Source organism: Cavia porcellus, unplaced genomic scaffold (assembly GCF_034190915.1).
Source record: "Cavia porcellus strain 051 isolate PalLab524CR breed Dunkin Hartley unplaced genomic scaffold, mCavPor4.1 scaffold_5, whole genome shotgun sequence".
Classification (NCBI taxonomy): Eukaryota; Metazoa; Chordata; class Mammalia; order Rodentia; family Caviidae; genus Cavia; species Cavia porcellus.
Window position 1 is genome coordinate 93121243 of NW_026947488.1, and position 19391 is coordinate 93140633.

Here is a 19391-nt window from a genome sequence, read left to right on the forward strand (position 1 = left end):
GTTTGTAATACATAGTGATTACATTTATTGTGGGGTGTTGCTACATAACACATTTTAATTTGCTGTTCCTCCCCTCTTGCTTCATTTCCTGGTCACTATCTTAGTTACAAAACAGAATATCCCTGTTTCCTATTATCTGTATTTATATTTATTTAGCTCTTTAATTTATTTAGACTTGGCATTTCCTGAGTAAGAAACAGTATAATACTTAAGTTTGTGTGTCCTGTTTCACTAACATTATCTTAAAGTACACAGTTTTTTTTCCTTTTGAGGCTTTTATCTTTATTTATTTTTTAAATCAGATTTTAGTGGTACACAAATACATACTGATCACGTTCCTTATAGAGAATTTGTACCTATATATTATATAGCTTGTCTTTTTTCTCATTCTGCTACCCTACCTTGAAGCCCTCCTCCTCTCCCCATTTACAAACACTTTATTTTTATATTTTACTTCCTTTCTTAATTTTCTTTTTCTACTTTGCCCATTTTTCCTTTTCCCCTTCCCTTTTTTTTTTGTTTCCCTATCCATTTGAATATTTTCTTACTGTATCACAATACTTATTAAATGTTTTGATCCTTACTTACACTTTAAGTTTCTCATACCAGAGAAATGATACAGTATTTACTTGTGTGTCCAATTTATTTCATTTAAGAATATGGTCTCAAGGCACATCCATTTTCCTAGAAATGTCTTGAGCATATCATTCCTTATGTCAGAATACTACTCCATTATATAAACTTGCATTTTCTTTGTCCAGTCACCAGTTGGTGGGCTCTTAGTTTGTTTCCAAGATTTGACTATTACAAAGTTTGCTGCTATAAAAATAGATGTGCATATATTGCTGTGTTACGATGTTTTTAATTCTTTTGAGAAGATAACCAGGAGGGGAATTACTGAGTTAAATGGAATGTCTAGTACTAGTTTTTTGAGGAATCTCCACACTCTTGTTCACGAACAGTGAAGGAGAATTCCTTTTTTCACCACAGCCCAATCAGCTTTTGTTTCTGGTTGATTTCTTGATGATAGCCATTCTTTCTGAAGTGAGATAAAATCTTAGTGTGGTTTCAGTTTGCATCTCTTGAATGGCAAGTGATGTTGAACATTTTTCATATATTTATTTGGTTTTTGTAGTCATTTGAAAAGTATATTCATCTCACATACCTATTTTTGGATTGGATCTTTAAATTTGAGGACTCTAATTTTTTAAGTTATTTACATGTCCTGCATAGTAATTCTTTGAAGAACAGCTGACACACATTCTTTTCCATACTGTAGGTTGTCTCTTCTCTCTTGGTAGTGTCTTTTGCTGTACAAAAGGTTTGTAATAAGGTGAGATTCCATTTGTTGATTCTTTGTAATAGTTCCTGTGCTATCCGACTTTTATTCATGAAGTCTTCCCTATTCCAGTGTCTTTGAGAGTTTTACCTAATCTGTCTTCCAACAGATTTAATGTTTTTATTTTAATGTTTAGATTTTTAATCCATTTCAAATTTAGTTTAGTGCATGATGAAAGATGTAAGATCAGTTTTAACCTATGGCATGGGTAGAGCAAGTTTTTCCAGCACCATTTATTAAAGAGGCTTTCTGTCTTCCAGTGAGTATGTTTGGCACCTTTATCAAAGACAAGGTGGCTAAGTATGTCTGGAGATCTTTCTGCATCTTCTAATCTGTTCCATTGATCCTTGGGTCTGTTTTTTTCCACCAATACCATGCTATTTTTTTTTTTTTATCACAATAGCTTTGTAGTATAATCTCAAGTGTGGGATTGTGATACCTGCTGCCTTGCCTTTGTTACAGAGAACTGCCCTTGTTATTCTAGATCTTTTTTGGTTCTAAATGAATTTTAGGGTTGTTTTCTCTAATTCTGTGAAATATGCTATGGAATTTGATTTGAATTACATTAAATCTGTGTAGTAGTTTTGGAAGTGTGGCCATTTTCACTGTATTGGTTCTTTCTACCCTAGAGCAAAGGTTATCTTTCCATTTTTCTGATATTTTCTTCAATTGCTTTTTTCAAAGTATTATAGTTTTCCATGTATAGATCTTTTGCTTCCTTTGTTATGTTCATTCCTAGGTGTTTCATTTTTTGGGATGCTATTGTGAAAGGTATTGTTTCCATAATTTTTCTCAATGAGTTTGTTATTCGTGTACAGAAAGACTGTTGGTGTTTGAGTGTTGAAGTTTTATGCAACTACATTACTGAATTTGCTTATTGAATCTAGATGCCTTTTGCTAGATTCTTTGGGGTCTTTCATGTCATGCACACATAATAATCATTTAACTTCTTGCTTTCCTATCATTATCCCTTTTATTTCTTTCTCTTCTCTAAATTTTCTTGCTAAAATTTCCAGAACTATGTTGAATGAGAGTGGTTATAGTGGACATCTTTGTCTTGTTCCTGATTTTAGAGTGAAAGTTTTCAGTTTTTGCCCATTTAGTATGATATTGGCTGTTGGTTTGTCATAGGTGGCTTTTATCAGATAGATATAAAGACCATGTATTTCAATTTTTGTGAGGTTTTTATCACGAATGGGTACTGGATTTTGTCAACTTTTTCTGCATCTATTGAGATGGTCATGTTTTTTGACCTTGGATCGTTTAATGTGTAGTATTACATTTATTGATGTACATATTTTGAATGATTCCTGCATCGCTGTGATAAATCCAACTTCCATCATGGTACATATTCTTATTAATGATTTCCTGCATTCTATTTGCCAGTGTCTTAAGAATTTTTGCATCTATGTTTATTAGGGAAATTAGCTTGTATTTCTTTTCCTTATTTGAGTCGTTCTGTGGATTTGATAATAGGATAATGCTTGCTTCAAGTAATGAATTTGTGAACATTGTTTCCCTTTCAATTTCATTAAAAAGTTTGAGAAGTAGTGGTATTAGGTCTTCTCTGAATTTCTTATAGAACTCAGTAGTGAATCCATCAGGGCCTGGACTTTTCTTAGCTGGTAGGTTCTTAATTATATCTTCAGTTTCATTGATTCCTATTAGTTTATTTAGGATTTTTATATCTTTTTGATTCAGCTTTGGTAGTTCATATATATATCTAGGAATTTGTCTACTTCTTTTGCATTTTCTATCTTATTAGAATGTAAGTTCTCAAAGTATGTATAGATGATTGTCTGGATTTTTCAGGGTCCGTTGTAATTTTACCTTTTTCATCAATTGCATGGATTTTGCTTTTATTTTGATAATGCTGGCTAAGAGAAACAAAACACTGACATATGTTAAATATCTACTAAATGCAAGAACTATGTCAGCATTAATGTTAGAATAGAATCCAATAATAGTTAACTAAATAACTAAGTTTCTGTATCCTTCTATGTTCCCCAGGTCACTGTTTTTTTTTACCTAGCTTTATTGCCTGTTCATTTTGTAAGATCCCCACACACATACGCCAAGGGCCCTTTCTGTACATACAAGTCTAGTATGGCAACTGTCCAAGCCAGGCGATATCCCTGGTCATACTGGTAGATGTAGAATGCCAACAAACTTCGGAGGCTGTCACTGGATTTAACACCAGCACTTTCGGAAGACCATACATGACTGGCCTGGCTTTTCACTGCAGGGGCAGATGCCCAGGTCTTTTCTAGGCTGAGCTTAAACTCTTCAGAGGGTCTTCGTCTAACCTGCACTATCTGTGCTACTACTTCTACCTGGTCTTCTACCTGGTTACTGTGGTAGCATGACCTCAAATCCTGATGTGTACTTGTTCTGTATTGCTTTCTTGCTCATTCTTAAGAAATTAACTCCCTCCCCAAATGGTTCCTGATTAAATACTCTGAAATATGGCAGTGCTGCACTGGATTTCTACTGTTAACACTAGTCTGCCATGCAAAAGGGGTCACTTTGAAGGTAAAACCCCATGATGATTTTGTAGTTAACGCTAGCTATGAGAGTTTGTTGGTGTAACACGGAAGTCGCAGTCCATTGTTTTTCCCTGGATCTACCACCCCTCTCAAGGTTTTCCTTGTGTGAGCTGAGATAGGTCACCTCCATATAAACCAGGGTTAATTTAACAGACTGCTTTATCCTGTAGTTTGAAATTTTTCTGTCACCTCCTTTTGAATTCCTGAAGTTCTTTTTTTTCTTTAAAAAGTTGTTTTCTGGCTTTGTGATCTAGTTCCCAGACATGCAGTATCTTCTTGTCACTGTTTACCATTGTTTGAGACTTGCTTTTCTTTATTGTCTATTTTTACTGTCTTTTTAAAAAATCAATTTGTTGCAAAATTTTTTTTGGTTCTAAATTCTATTACATTGGTCCTTTTGTTTGATTTTTAGATCAGTGCCATACATCTTGCCTGTTTTATTTTATCCTGTTTCTGTTTTTGTTTTAAGAGACAAGGTCCTAGTATGTATCTAAACTGTCCTAAACTTCTGAATTTAAGAGATCTTTCTGTTCAGCTAGGTCTGTATGTGTTCATCACTTAATCTCACTTCTGGGATTTACTTTTGTATCCTAGAATTTAAGCTCTTGATATATAATGCTTGGCAAATTATAGGTATTAAATAAACATTACTCATTCTGTTATTTGGTAATACTGTTTTTCCAGTTATTGGTATTTTCTCATGGAGACATTTCAAAAGTCAGAGCAGATAGTTCTTTTGTTTTCAAGTATTGCTATTGTTGGCTATCAGTAGGAATTTAAAACAAATTTTTGTTAGTACTGGTTATTGTGTCCAGTTCATTCACGATGAGCGATTTCCCCAGCCATTATTATTATTATTATTATTATTATTATTTTCACCTTATTTTTGTCTGTGTGTCTGTGTATGTGTGTCCGTGTCCCTGTTTTGAGACAGGATCATGTTTAGTTACCCAGTGGCTCAGGCTAGGTTCAACCTTGTGATCCTCCTACATCATCTTTCCAAATTACTGGGATAACTGACTTGACCACCCTGCCTGGCAGAATAAAATTTCTTTCAAATATTTGAGACAAGCTTGTGTCAGTGCTTGAAGAAGATACTTCGATGAGCCTTTCGTTGGGATGAAACTCTTACTATTTTCTGAAAGAGGTCACTGACAAACTTTTGTTGTTTGAAAAGATCTAAAATCTGAATGATCTGTTTTCTTCTGTGGCCTACTTGAACCTCAAGAAGACTCTAGCACTCACTTGTCTCTGAGTACTAGAAAGCCAGGAGACATCCAGGGTCAGCCTGGGTTTGAGAGTGCTGCCAAGAGTGTGCGACCCTGGTGGCACAAGTCCTGCTTTTTTCAAGACTTTGAAGGCACCGATAGTTTTCTGCTAACACCTATCTTGATGGCATGCAGTTTGGATTAGAAACAACTCCAGTGAAATACAAGCTACCAAAGCTGTTAGTATAATAGTCTTCTGTATTAGACTTGTAAGTGAACAAAATTATGTCTTTCTCATTTTTAACTCAGGTTTATAGTTTTCTGAGTTGTTAAAATCCTTAAATTTTTCTTTCTTTGTTTATTATTAACAGCTTTATTGAGCTATTTTTCATATACTGCAGATTTGAGGCATTCAATTAAGTGGTTTTTAGAGTATTTTTGGTGTTATACTACCGTTGTCAGAGTCAATTTTGAAACATTTTTGTCACCCTAAAAAGAAACCTATTTGCAGTCACTTCTCATTTTCTCTAAAGCTCTGTTGCTGGATTGGCCTATTGGCTCATGTGGTTTTTGTTTGTTTCTTTGATTTGTGGTATTGGGGGTTAAATATAGGGTCTTTGCTATACCCCAAGCCTAATTTTTTCATATTTTTATTTTAAGTCAGGGTCTACAACTAAGTTACCTAATTGCAAGGCTTGAATTAGTGATATTTCTGCCTTAGCCTCCCAGAGTCCTAGAATTATAGATGTGTATCACCACGCCTAGCTTGGCTTACATGGTTACTAGGCTAAGTCCTGTCTTAGCAGCTGGAAAACCAGGGATGCTGGTAGTGTTGTTTGATTCAGATCTGAAAGCCTCAGGACCACAGAAGCTCAAAGTATAAAACTCTTGGAGGCCAGAGAATCAAGAGTTGGGACAAAGGGACTGCTGGCAGTTCTGGCACCCCCAAAAAAGAGGTTGGTGTTCTGATGTTCACAGGTGGCAAAAAGAGAACGCTGGCTGTAGGAGACAGGGCAGAAATTACCTTTCCTCCACCTTTTTATTCCATCTGGGCCTCAGCAGGTTAGATGGTACCTGCTCACATGCAGAACAGACCTTCCTTACTCAGGCTGACTCACCTGCCAGTCTCTTCTAGAAATACCCTCACAGACATAATATTTTACCAAATATGTAGTGTTCCTTTATTCAGTCAGGTTGACATAGAAAATTAGCCATGTTGTAGTATGCAACGTTTGTGATTTTATACCTGACAGTTTATACATCCCATTCAGTATTCTGTGAGAATCTTGGTTTTTTTTTTTTTTTTTTTTTTTGTGAAAGTGGATATTGTCTTTTTCATTAGATTTTATAATGTCTGTTTTTAATAAACTAATGAACTAAAAGGCTACCTCTTTTGTTCATAAGCTAAATTGTTTATAAATATATTTTAAGTCATATGTTATACCATTTACTAAAATTAACAGATTTCTAAAGTCTGAAAATACGACTTTTTCCAAATATACTTCTTCTTCTTCTTCTTCTTCTTCTTATTATTATTATTATTATTATTATTATTATTATTATTATTTGGGGGGGGTTGTACCAGGGATCAAACTCACGACCTTGCACTTGCCAAGCAGGCGCTTAACTGACTGAGCTAAATCCTCAGCCCACTTCCTATTATTAATTACAGAGTTCTGGCATAGTAGTCAAGTTTTGCCAAATAACTTTTCATTTACATACACCAGTGGAATGATACTATATAGCTTTCTCTGGGACAAAACTATTTCAAAATGGAAGTATTTTAGACAGAGTTTGAAAATCTTTTTTTTTTAAATTTTATTTAAAGAAAAAAACAAAACAGTAAAAGGGTACAAGTAATGCAGAATTTTAAAAAAAACAGTAAGAAATCACTAGTTAATAGGTTACATATTGTCATCTTAGAAATAATTGTTCAAGTTATAAAATTAAAGCATACACAGCGGACATTCAAACAGTGAGATTACAAACAGTTCTGTTCAATGATCCAACAAAACTCAGTAATATGGTTATCTATCTTATACACTTAAGTATACATGCAGTTATATCCTTTAGAGCACTTTCTTTTCCTCTCTTTTGTACAATGACAATTACACATTTTGGGTTTTATTACTCCCACAGTTCATATTACTTTTTTTGAAGAGAATGAAACCAAATGTGATATAACAAAACAGAGTCAGTCAAATCAAAAGAATGGACATAATAGATAATGTAAAAACAAAATACAAAGTGATCAACATTGGTTACCATAATGCCTCTTGCTATATTAAAAAGAATTGCCTATATCATCAGTTATTATAAAATTGAACAAAACAGTAAAGAACAAAACCAATAAAACCAAAACATTTGAGAAATTACAGGACTTCAAATGAAGATAATGGTCAAACCAGAATTGGTGTCATAATGAATCTTACTGTCTTCACAGTTGTTGCCTCTCCTCTCGAACTTGGTAGTATCAAGCAAAACAGAATAGAGGAAAATCAGTCGAAACAAGATGGTGAGAGCAATACAGGGTTTCAAATCAAGTTAATAGGAAATCAAAGTGGGTTACTATAATATATCCTGCTATTTTTTTATTTTTCCCTTATTTACAAAGATAAAATAAAAAAGTAAATAATAAAAAAAGGAGATTGAGATAAAAGAGGACATAACAACAAAACAGCACAGAGCAAAACACAACCATTTAAGCAAAATAGTGTTTCACCACCAGATATCCCGACATAAAAGTAGTTACCATAGTGTCTCTTTCCTTAAAATCTTTGAGTATAACTTCGTATACTGTAGCATCAAACATATCAAGACAATTTTAAACATGTAACTTATAATCTTAGCTTTCACATTTAATTTCTTTGCATAATATTTTGTTTTTATTTAACCTTTTTATGTTGCTGTATATTTGCAGATAAATGCAGTGTCACTTTATATCCTTTACCTTGTGGAAATGATCTCTTCAGGACTCCAGATTATCTATAACACTGATGAGGTATGATTTTTCTAAATTCTGTACTATTACACACTGAGAATATCTTTTTCCTTTTATTTTTAAAGACAGTTTCATAAAATGAATTATGTTTACATTTCATATAAAGAGATTAAATTTTGACTGTTGTTTCAAAAAGTTTTTGCATTTTTAACACAGTGTACTTTAAAAGAGAGCACAGTAAATGACAAGTGGTAAAACTTAACTCCTAAGAAGGCTGTATTTCAGAATAAATGAAAGAAAATCATGTAACTTTCAGAAAATTTTAGTAACAATGAAAATAAAATAGGATTTACAGGTTCTTTAAATTATGTCTTTTTTTACCTCCATTGCTTTTTATAACTCAGACATTTAAATGCACAAAAAAACTTTTATATATTATTCTGTAAGCCTTCAGTAGGGTTCTTCATGTTTTTTAAAGAAACAAATACTATATTTTTATTTTTGATTGGCAAAATTATAAATAATTTATATTCCTAATTGAGAAGATTTTCTTTCATGCATATTAATGCTTGAGTAAACACACAAACACATGTGCTGGCTGATTTGTAGTGTGCTACAGGGGAGCAAGAAAGTTTCTATGATGGTACATAAAGTGGTACTTCTATCAGAAACTAGGTATGCCATATGTATTTGTTATTCCTTTCCAATGCAGAGAGACTTGTTACATCAAATACAGAATCATCTTGGCCATTGTTTGTAATGGCCATTGTTGACATGCAAGCCTACCCTCTACTAGTTTATAGTCTTTATAAGTCAAGTCTTTAGCAAAAAGGTAAACAAGAGAGAAAAAAATATAATGAGAAATCAGCAATAATTACGGTTTTTTCTAGTTGATTCATGAAGAATTTTGTTTTATTTTTATCTAAATCATTCTTAGTTTATAATTTTGTGAAATAATAGTATCTAAGCATTTTCAAAAGAGGAATGACTGAAACTTCTATTACAGACTTATCTTGAGCAGCATCTTAAAATATGAAACAAATAGAAGAGGTATTACTCTAGCTGAAGAGAGAAGGCCTTCTGGCACCAACCTGTTTAGTTTCTCATTATCTTTTTCACCCATAGAGGCTCCAGGCACGGGGGGAAAATATCCCAAGTATCCAAAGAACATGATGTGACAACTCATTATCGTTTACAAGTGATTTTGTTCAAATGTTACTGGAGGCAAAAATAATAGTGAAAGTGTTGTAGCAAAGGGTTTGTTTTGTTTGGTATTTTAATTTTGAAAATTAATTTTCTGCTTTCTAAATGTCTACATTAATTGATAATAGGTATTTGTCAGTTGACATTATGTGTCAGTATGATATTGCTTAGCCTGTTTTTTATCTTAACTTTCATATGCTTTTTCCTGACTTTACTGTGTTTACTTGGTAAATGGAAAATTGTTACAAAGCTGATGTCAATAAACTTATCATGTATACATTGTCATGTGTCATTGTTTACCATCTTTTTCCTTTAAATTCTGTTATCAAGGACCAAATGAAAAGGTAGAAAACAGATCTCTGTAGAATCTTTCAGTCAATAAAGTTTCTTTTTTCTAGACATGTCTGAGAATTTAATTCTGTAAGAAAAGATATGACTGGGCTGGGGATTTAGCTCAGTGGCATAAGTGCCTGCCTTGCAAGCAGGCAGTCGTGAGTTCGATCCCTGGTACTGATAAAAAAAAAAAAGAAAAAGACAAAAAAAAAAAAAAGATATGACTTAGATCCACTATCTTTTCTGATTGTACCTTAGGCCCTGGTGTGGCAAGTTTGTAACTCATCTCTTCTGCGGTACCTGGTCACATTCAGATCTTAGGACTATACAAGGACTTTGAAGATAACACAGCTGCCTTCTATTTCCTTGTATATTTGCTATCAAATTTTAAATTTATAATCTTTCTGTTTCATAGGATTGAAGAATACACACTTTGGATATATATGTGTATATACATACACACACAAATACACATGTAATGTATTTTACATTGTCTGCAATTTTCATTTTCTAATATACGTTTCCTTCCTTTTGCAATGCATTATCATATTTTTGCTGATCCTTTTGAATTGCCATACAGATTTCCACAGTCGTTGGACCACTCTCAGTCTATACTCCAGCAGCAGTGAGTGGAGCACACAGTTCCTTTTTCCCCACAGCCCTGCCAACATTTGTTGTTGGTGGATTTCTTGAAGAGAGCCATTCTTTGTGGAATATGGTGAAATCTCAGTGTTGTTTTGATTTGCATCTCTCGAATGACCAGTGATGTTAAACATTTTTTCATATATTCATTTGCTTTTTGTATTATTTCATCTGAGAAGTGTATATTCATTTCAGATCCCTATTTCAGGATTTGGTCTTTATATTTTGGGAGTCTAATTTGTTTTTAGTTCTTTATATGTTCCTTTTTTTGAGGAATACATGGTACAGATTTTTTTCCCACTCTTTTGGGCTGTCACTTCAATGTGCTGGGGGTTTCTTTTGCTGTGCAAAAACTTCTTAATATGTTGTGATCCCAGTTGTCAATTCTTGGCAATATTTCCCGTCTCATTAGGCTTTTGTTCATATAGCCTTTGCCCACACCTATGTCTTCGAGAATTTTACCTATTCCATCTCCCACCAGATAAACAGTTTCTGTTTTAATATTTAGACATTTTATCCATTTGATTTTAGTTTAATGCATGGTGAGTAATATGGGCCTAGGTTTAATTTTCAGCATGTGAATAACCAGTTTTATTAGCACCATTTATTAAAGAGGCTGTCTGTCTTCCAGTAAATGTATTTGGCCCCTTTGTCAAAGATAAGGTAGCTGAGTGTTCTTGGAGTTATTTCTGTATCTTCTATTTTGTTTGACTCATCCTCAGGTCTAGTTTTGTTTTGTTTCCCACTACCGTGCTGTTTTTATAATGTAAGCTGTGTAATAAATTTCAGATTGGTGATTGTAGTGTTCTTTGATTTGACTTTTTTTGCCCAAAGTTGCTTTGGCTAGTCTAGGTTTCTTCTGGTTCCATATGAATTTTAGAATTGTTTTCTCTAGTTCTGTGGGGTATGCTTTTTGTATTTTGATTGGATTGCTTTAAATCTATATAACAGTTTTAGAAGTATTGCTGTTTTTAACAGATTCATACTGCTTGTCCAAGAATGGCTGATAGTTTTCAATTTTATGATACCCTCTTTGGTTTCCTTTTTCATAGCACTGTACCTTTCAATGTAAAAGCCTTATACATTCTTTATTAGAGTGATTCCCAAGTCCTTCAAGTTGCTTGATGCTATTGTGAAAGGTGTTGTTTCCCTAAATTCTAGTTTGTTATTCAGGTACAAGAATGATGTTGATTTTTTTTAGTGCTAACTCTGCATCCTGCTACACTAAGGAGCTTGATTATTAATTGAAGGAATCTTTTAGTGGAGTTTTTGGGGTCTTTCATGTATACTATCGTGTCATCTGTGAGTACTGATAATTTAACTTCTTCCTTTCCTATCTATTTCTTTTTTTTTCCTTCTTGCTCTTGTCTCATTGCTCTGGCTAATATTCCTGAACTATATAGAATAGGAGTGGTGATAGTTGATTTGTCTTGTTTCTGATTTTAGAGTGAAAGGTTTGTCATACGTGGCTTTTACTTTTGTAAGACGGAGATAAACACTGTCTGTTCCAGTTTTCCTTAGAGTTTTTATCATGCATGTTGGACACTGTCAAATGCTTTTTTCTGTATCTGTGGGGATGATCATGTAATTTGTATGCTTGGTTCTGTAAATGTATTACCTTTATTGATTTTTGCATGTTGAACCATCACTGCATCCTACAGGTGAATTCTACTTAGTTTTGGTGTATAATCTTTTTGACGATTTGCTGCATTGTATTTGTCAGTATCTTGTTGATGATTTTTGCATCCATCTTCATTTATGAGATTGGCCTGCACTTCTCTTTTGTGGTTGAATCTTTCTCTGGTTTTGATATTGATATAATCCTTACTTCCAGGAATTAGTGTAGTATTACTTCCTATTCTGTTTCATTAAAGAGTTTGAGTAATAATAGCACTACATGTTCTCTAAATTTTTTGTAGAATCAGCAGTGATTCTGTGAGGACCTGGGCTTTCCTTGTTGGTTGCTTTTTAATGCTTTATTTTCATTGACTGATATTGACTGACTTATTTAGATTTTTTTTATCTTCTTGATTCAGCTTTAGTAATTCGTGTGTATCTAGGAATCTGTCCATTTCTTCTATATTTTCCATTTCATTAAAGTACACATTCTTGATGTAGATATTGATGATCTGTTGAATTTATACGGGATCCTTTGTAATTTCAACCTTTTTATTCCTGATTGCATAGATTCGAGGTCCCGCCCCCTTTTTTTATAAGGTTATTTAATGGTTTGCTAATTTTATTTAGTCTTTTAAAGAACCAACTCTTTGATTCGTTGATTCTTTGTACGTTTTTTTAAAATCCCAGTAGCATTAATTTCTGCTCTGATCATTATAATTTCCTGTTTTGTATTCACTTTGGGTTTAATTTGCTCTTTTTCTTGAAGTTTGACATTCAACATTAGGTTATTTATTTGTGCCTGCTCTGTTTTTCTGGTGTGTTAATTCAGCAGTATAAATTTCTCTCATAGGACTGTTTTTATTGTATCCCACAAGTTCCAGTAAGTCATATTGGAATTGTCATTTAATTGTAGATTGGTTGATCATAATTTTGTCTCATGTTATATACACTTATGATTTGGCGCTATCAAACTTCCTTGGCAAGCCATTCGGGACCTCTCCTGTCTCTCAAGAGCTAAATTCCTTTTCTCCAATAAATTTTCCTACTTTTAAAGAAAATCAGAAATTAATTTCTTCTTCAGTTTCATCTGTGACCTATTTGTTGTTCAGGAGGGTGTTATTTAATATCCATGTGTTTATATAATTTTTGGTTTCTTTTGCCATTGTTTTCCAATTATATTGCACTATGATCTGATAATACGTACAATTTCAATTTCTTTGCATTAAGCATATTCTATTGTGGAAAACAGGCTGTTATGCTTTGTGTCTGGATGTCCTCCCAAAGCCTCATGCAATCATGGGTACCCTACATACAGTATAAGGGACAGAAAGATCGTGTCTAATTGGTTGTGTCTAATTCTCTTGTGCTCCTCCCCTTTTTGCTCTTGTTGCTTTTGTTGTTTTTCCACCACCATGAACTGTTGTCCTTCTGCCATGCTACCCTGCCTTGGAGCCAACAAATTATGGACTGAAACCTCCACAAATGGTAATCAAATAAACTCTTTCTTTCCTAACATTGTTGGGTGTTTTGTTTCAGCAACAAGAGGAAAGTAACCAACATACAGGCCAAACAGGAGAAGAAATAGCACCAGGAGGCAGTTTATTATATTGGTGGGCTTTTAGGGGGTCTGAGCGTCTCAAGTTACATTGTAAGGCTATCAGTTACATAAAAGCAGTAAATAACATCTCATATTACATTGCAAGACTACTGGCCACACAAAGGCAGTAAAAAAACCATGGATCACACAAAGAAAGGGTTCTATTGTAAGACTTGACATGTCTGCCAAGTTTTGGAGTGCATTCTGGGCGGGTTTTTAGACAGGCTTTTCTTTAAATTTTTAAATTTCCTTACACTATGAGTTAGTTAGTTAGTGGTCTATTTTGGATAAAGTTCCATGTGCTGCTGAGAAGGATGTTTATTCTGATGTTTTGAGGTGGAACACTGTAGATGCCTACTAAGTCCATTTGTTGAAAGGTTTGGTTCAGTTCTATTTCTTTATTGATTTTTTCGTTGGTCTGTTTTTTCAGTTGGTCTGTTTGTGACAGTGAGGTACTGAGGTCCCCATTACAGTTTTATTAGTGTTTATCTGATTGGTCATATCCATTAATATTTGTTTCATGTGGATGGGTGTGCTGGTATTTGGTACATATATATTTATGAGTTGTTCTCTTTTCCTCTTGAATTGCTTCCTTAACAATTATGTGGTGACTTTCTGTGTTTCTTCTGATCATTCTTGGCTTGAAAGCTTCTTTGTGTGCAGATAGAAGAGCTACCCCTCCTTTTTTCTGGGTTTCTATCACATGGAATGGTGTCTATCCTTTAACTTTCTATTTCTTTTTGAGTTAAATGTATTTCCTTTTTTTCTTTTTTGGTACTGGGGATTGAACTCACAACCTCATGCTTGCCAGGCAAGTGCTTATGCCACTGACCTAAATCCCCAGCTCTTGTTTTTGATCTTTTGTGCCAGTCTTCTTTTGATTGGTTAATTGAGACTGTTTACATTGATGGTGATAACTGACTGTATTGACTTAACCTCTTCATATTGTTTTCCTGTTTTTGTTTCCCATTTATCTTCTGTTTAATTGCTTGCTTTTCCTGATGGATTCAGTCTGTTTGGATTCATAAAAGTTTTGTCTTTATTGTCTTCTTCTACAATACCCTTCAGAACTTTTAGGAGTGCAGGTTTGGTGGTCATGAATTTTTTTCAGGTGCTTTTTGTCATGGAAGTGTTATTTCTTCATCAGTTTTGAAAGATAATTTTGCTCCGTATGTCAATCTGGGTTGGAGGTTGTTTTCTTTCAGGGCTTAAAATTCTTCCTTCTTGATTTAAACATTTGTCTTGAGAAGTGTGTTGTGATTCTGATGGGTTTTCCTTTATAAGTGATTCTTTTTTCTTTTCCTTACCGGCTTTTAATAGTATGTCCTTGTGTTCTGTGATCTTCACTGTTATATGTGATGGTATAGTTTCTTTGTGATTATAGCTAGTTGAAATTCTGTATTCCTCCCTTTAAGTCATTTCTTTCTAATTCTTGGAAAGTTTTCTACCATTACTTTTCTGAACAGATGTTTTTTTGTCCTTTGTGCTTATCTTTTGTTTTTTCTTAGATTCCAATTAATCTTAAATTATTCCTCTTTGTATTACCTAGCAGCTGTCAGATTGATTTTTTTAATGTTTTCTTTCTATTTTTAAGAAGTCTTTCATTGGGCGATCAGTAACTGCATATCTGCTTTCTAGATCTGATACTCTATCTTCACATTAGTTAATTTTGTTGCTATACTTTCAGTAGAATTTTTAATCTTGTGAATATCTGTTATCATGTTGGGCATTCATGGCTTCCATTATTTTCCTAAGCTCCTGTCTACTTATTTATTTATTTATATCTACTCTAGATTCACTAACCATTGTCTTTCATTATGGACGTCTTGACTTTAGTTATCTATGTAATTATTTCTGATTTGTTTTCTGGAGACTCTTTAATTTGCTTTGTTACTGCTACTGCTTGCATTTTAGAAAATTAAGCTTGCGTGACTTTGTATTACTTTCACTTCAGTGTCCTCTGGATTTGCCTTGAGTAAGCTGGAGTTCTGAGGTTGCATTTTGCTTCATTGTTTTTTCATTTTATAATTTTAAATTTGTGTTCTCATTTAATTCTTGTAAATTGCTTATGGTACATAACTTTTATTTCTACCATGGAGACTTCTTTATGAAGTGGACACTTTTAGAGATGTCTTCTAGGTGTAGATAACTTTTGATTTTGAATTTTGTCTCAAGTTCTTGCCTCTTGAATTCTTTATGGATGAGAGGTTCCTGACTGTTTGGCCTAGCACCTAGCTCTTTTGTACTGGTATCATTTATGACTCTCAGACAGCTTGGATATTAGCATAAAGAGAGAACAACTGTCTAAACAACTATATCACCTTGGCTAAAGTAGTACAATCAGTAATAAAGACAGATTCAAGCACAGTCTAGAAAATTATAAATCGTGACAACTGTTGATTTGCCACCTTTAACCATGAGTACAAAATTTCCAGTTATATAACAAAATATAAACCAAGTTATATATAAATGGGGAGAAGAGGTGATTAGAAGCAAGGCTGAAGGACATACAGTATCCAAATTTTGGGAAACTAGTAAATAAGAAAAGAAAAGAAGGAAAATACATAAGCAACATAACAAAAGGACTCAAAACAGTGTTCACACTTATGAAAAACCAGAAACAAGGAAATTAAAAGCCTAAAAGCAAAGAAAAAAGAGCAAAGTGGGGCTGGGGATTTAGCTCAGTGGCATAAGCGCCTGCCTTGCAAGCAGGCAGTCGTGAGTTCGATCCCTGGTACCGATAAAAACAAAAAAGACCAAAAAAAAAAGAGCAAAGTGATGTTTTTTTCCATTGATTTTAAGCCTGTGGTTATCTTTTAAGGTTTGCAGTATTTTGATCGTGTCTAATTCAGGGCATGTCTCTAATATCACTGGTTGTCAGACAGTCCAGATGTGGACTGAGTGGTGCCAGGGAGCCTGTAGTAGGGTTAAGCTAGTGTTGTGGATAATTTCAGTAAGCCTACAGTAGAAATAGGCTGACATGCCAATTCTCGGACTTGTAACTCCACACAAGGTCAAACTCATCCTGTTTCTGCTTGTGAGGCAGGGCCTGAGTTGCACAGCTACAGCACTACAGTGTCCCTTGCCAGCCTGACCTCAGCTCCCTTACCGTGGATGTTTCCCAAGGCATTGTAGGGTTTCAGCACTGGGAGTCCTGAGATGAAGCCAACCCACAGCTGCCCTTTAGTGGCATCTGGCCACATAACCTCTGCAGGGAACGTGGCAGTTGGTTGGATCAGAGTCATTCACCAGCTGTTGTAGTTCACAGCACCCTTTCTTCTTTTCCACTGGTGTGCTTCTCCCTGAAGGCCTTTGGGCTTACCCACCCTCACTGTGTCTGTAAATTTGATCTTACTCTGTTAAACTACAGCTATAAGCTGATGAGAAAGTAGAGATTGCACCCTCTTTTTTTTGTGCATTGTAGTGTTCACCTTCTCTGTGGGGGTCCAGCTTTCCCTTGAGATCCTTCCTGGTTACCGAGAATCTACCTCTCCTTTTTTTTCCCTTGTTGTTATATTCCAATGTCTGAATTCTGAATCTCAGAGCAGTTGATTTGTTACTATTTACCACTCTGCCATCTTCCCGGAAGTACTATATTTCTTTATTATTTTGGTGGTTATCTATCGCTGTATACCAACTTAACTTTACAATTTAGTACACTAAGGGAGTGTCATTTGTTATCTCAATGTCAGAGGGTATGGAATTGCACCCTACAAGTGCAGTTAAAGTCTGGTGTTGCTGCCTCAGGGTATTGTATAAGGTTGTCAGTAAGGTATGCATTCACCTAAAGGGTTTATTGAAGGTGGAATGGCTATCCTGGAGTTGTCAGGAGGTCTTACTTTCTTCCTGGCCTTACCTGTATTGCTACATGACTGTGTGTATAATATGGCTGTGGATTTTCTAGAACAGTAATCTAAGAGACAAGATGAAAGTGCAGTGTGTTTTATAACCTAGCTTCAGAAGTCATACTCCCATCACTTTATGTTATATCTTGTTACACAGTCTCACCCTATTCAGTACAGGAGGTCAATATAGAAGGGCGTAAGTACTAAGGGTTAGGTTCCATTGTATCCCAGCCAACTATATTTAGCAGTGTTTCTAGTTGAACTGTTACTGTGATTTTTATTTTGCATCTTATAGACTGAGTTTTTTATTTAAAGATAGATATTTTATTCCTCGTTTATTTTTTGCTTTTGAATTGTGTATTTTCTTTAAAATATTGGCATTATTTTTTTCTGGCTTCTATTTATTGTATGGATACTTTTATAGATTACCTTTCGTGTGAAGTGGTTTATCAAAGTGAACTTGAGTTTCTGTCTTTTAAAAGCTCAAATATATATCTAAATAATTTTAGACACCTTGTATTCTTTGGTTCTGCTTATCAAAGTATAAGCAGAAAAATGAGAATATTGCTTAAAACTATTTATAGATATTTTTCTAAAAGTGGAAAAATATTGTTGTCCTTGCTTCTTAATCATATATATATATATACACACACGTATGCATATATGTATAACAAATAATAATGGATATTGACATAGCATTTATTATGTCCTGTCACTGTTCAGAGTGCTTTGCATTAAAATATAAACTCATGTAATATTTACAGCAACACTGAGGTACAGTTACATTTTCATTTTCTCAGTGACCAAAGTATTATAAAGAGCCAGTAAGTGACTTGTACAACATTATACATGGAGTGAGTCATAGGGTTGGGATTTAAATCAAACAATCTGGCCTCAGGAGTCTATTCTAAGTACTGTCAGTAAATGTTACATTTTAGCCTACGCAGATGTAAGTGACACACCTCTCACATGACAACATTATTTTCAAGCTTTGCAGGCAGCTAGGATACCCCAAGGTTTGCAGATTATTGATTATAGATGCCTACATATTTTCATGCATCTTTATATGAGTAATGCAGTTATTTAATAAATATTTATTGAGTTTCTACAATGGACAATAGCAATGAAAAAAGAAATTACTCTAATGTTATGAAAATTTGCATTACATCAGGAAAACAACGTTAATAAAAAATTAAATATATGATCAGTCATATGTAATTTTTTTTAAGAAATTATAATTTCCAAGGGAAATTATAAAATGAACTAATTAAATAGGATTTAAAAGAGTTTTTGAGTAAAGATGGAATGAAATGAAGAAACAAGATATGCAAGCATATGGAGAAGATGACTCAGGCAGAAGGAAGAGAAAGTACAAAGCTCTCTGGATTGTGGGTGCGCGCTGATTGAGGTATATTAGAACTTAACATCTAGAGTGGAATTGATGGTCCAAGCGTGGTAGACAATGCTTCTGTGTAGGAGCCATAATAGGATACAAGATTTTGTTCCAAGTGTAATGGGATAGCATGGAAGAAATTAAAACTTGAGTTAGGTTTTAAAGATATAATTTTGTTGTGATGTGAAAAGTAAACAACAGGAGTTGAAGATTGAAATGAAACTCGGTTCCATTTTAATAATCAAGAGAAAGAATGCTTATAGCATAAACTAGCATGATGCATGGTAGAAGAAATTTCCCTAGGGTCACTTGAGTAATGTACAGATAGAGGTGATTACTTAGATTATGCGTGGATAACTGGTGTGAGAGGAATCACACTGCCTTCATAGACCTTACTGAATAAATGCTTACTATTGTGAACTGACACAGTAGAAAAATAGGAGAAAAGGTTTAAGCCGTACAGAGTAAGCATGGATAACAGTATGGGAGCTGGGTTTTGAAATGTTAAACTTGAGGTGTTTATTAGACACTGAAGAAAAGATACTTTATTGGCAGCTACTTGGTCAGAATTTTAGTTAAGAGGGCTGGACTAGGGGCATGAATTTTGGTGTTGGTAGCTTAAGATACTGAAATCCATGGAACTAAATTAGATTACTTAAAGCGTGAGCATAGTTGGGGAGAGGAAAGACTAACTCCTGGGCATAACAGTGTAACTAGTAGTAAA

General features: G+C 34.2%; 1 protein-coding gene across 4 annotated transcripts in view; it reads left to right on the forward strand.

Moving 5' to 3' along the window:
• Phkb (phosphorylase kinase regulatory subunit beta) overlaps nt 1–19391 on the forward strand; it is a 224650-nt gene that overhangs the window by 51016 nt on the left and 154243 nt on the right. For all 4 annotated transcript variants that reach the window (XM_063249300.1, XM_063249299.1, XM_063249301.1 and 1 more), the window contains one exon: nt 8014–8094. In XM_063249300.1, coding sequence (XP_063105370.1) covers nt 8014–8094 — 81 coding nt within the window. The remainder of the gene's footprint in view (nt 1–8013; nt 8095–19391) is intronic.